We start from the raw sequence: 954 nt of genomic DNA, 5'->3' as shown, positions 1-954 counted from the left end.
CTCCACCCGCATCCCCCTGGCCGCTCTCTACAGCCCTGCCGGTGCCCCCCACTCCCAACCCACAGCCTTTGCCCATCCCAGCCCTGCTGTTGCCTCTCACTCCCAATCCAAAGTCCCCCAGCCCACTACAGTCCTGCCGGTGCCCCTCACTGCCAACCCACAGCCCAGTGCCTGCCCAGCAAGCTGGAGCGGGGAGGCTCCCTCACTCACCCAGAACCCAGAAGACAGCGGATCCAGCCCCCGCCACCCAGAAGAGGGGGAAGGAGACACCTCCGGCCACTGCATACTGCTGCCCAGCACTCAGCTCACGGCCTGGGAGGGGGGTTGAAACGGGAGGGTCAGAGGTACCCAGCACCACCCTAACCCCAGACCAGCCCCACTACCAGAGGCAGCCCACCATGCCCACAGATTGGGCCCGCGCCCTATGGAAAAGACCCAATCCCCACCCTCCCCAGGTAGCTCAATGCCCCCTCTCCCCTGCAGCCAGAGGGACAAGCCCCTGCCCTATGCTCCCCTCCCCTCCCCCTGCTGCCTTCCCAAGATCAGGCCTGGATCGGGCCCCCTCACCCAGGACCACGAGCGGCCCCTGCTGGGCTCGGACGTGCAGGACGTAGCAGGCGCCGAGGAAGACAGCGAGAGCCACCACCAGCAGCGGGGACGTGATGCTGGGGGGGACACAAGGGTAAGTGGGGGGGCAGAGCTCCCAGGTGAGCTGGATCCACTGCCCTGATCGCCTGCCATGCCAGCGCTCATAAGAGATCCAGGCGCCCTCAGCTCCCACCCCTGGGGGCAGGTTCAGGGCCCAGGTCACCAGGATCCCACTCCACCCGCCAGGATCTGGGCTTGTGCCCCCAGAATTGAGGGGGCCGGAGGGGACGGATCAGACTCCACTGCCCCCATCAGGACCCCAACCCCCAGCATCGGAGCCCCGCCCCATGCATCCGGCCCTGGCCC

General features: G+C 67.6%; 1 protein-coding gene across 1 annotated transcript in view; it reads right to left on the bottom strand.

Moving 5' to 3' along the window:
• The window catches only part of RABAC1 (Rab acceptor 1), a gene marked incomplete at its 5' end in the record, with an annotated part of 1,258 nt that extends 387 nt beyond the window's left edge, over window positions 1-871 (bottom strand). The window contains 2 exons of the mRNA XM_014525082.2: window positions 211-312; window positions 568-871. Of these exons, the coding sequence (XP_014380568.1) occupies window positions 211-312; window positions 568-871 (406 nt within the window). The remainder of the gene's footprint in view (window positions 1-210; window positions 313-567) is intronic.
• Window positions 872-954: the final 83 nt, after the last annotated feature.

This window comes from Alligator sinensis, unplaced genomic scaffold, assembly GCF_000455745.1.
Source record: "Alligator sinensis unplaced genomic scaffold, ASM45574v1 scaffold850_1, whole genome shotgun sequence".
Lineage (NCBI taxonomy): Eukaryota > Metazoa > Chordata > Crocodylia > Alligatoridae > Alligator > Alligator sinensis.
The sequence above is the reverse complement of the archived record's forward strand: the minus strand, read 5'-3'. Positions and strand labels throughout refer to the sequence as shown.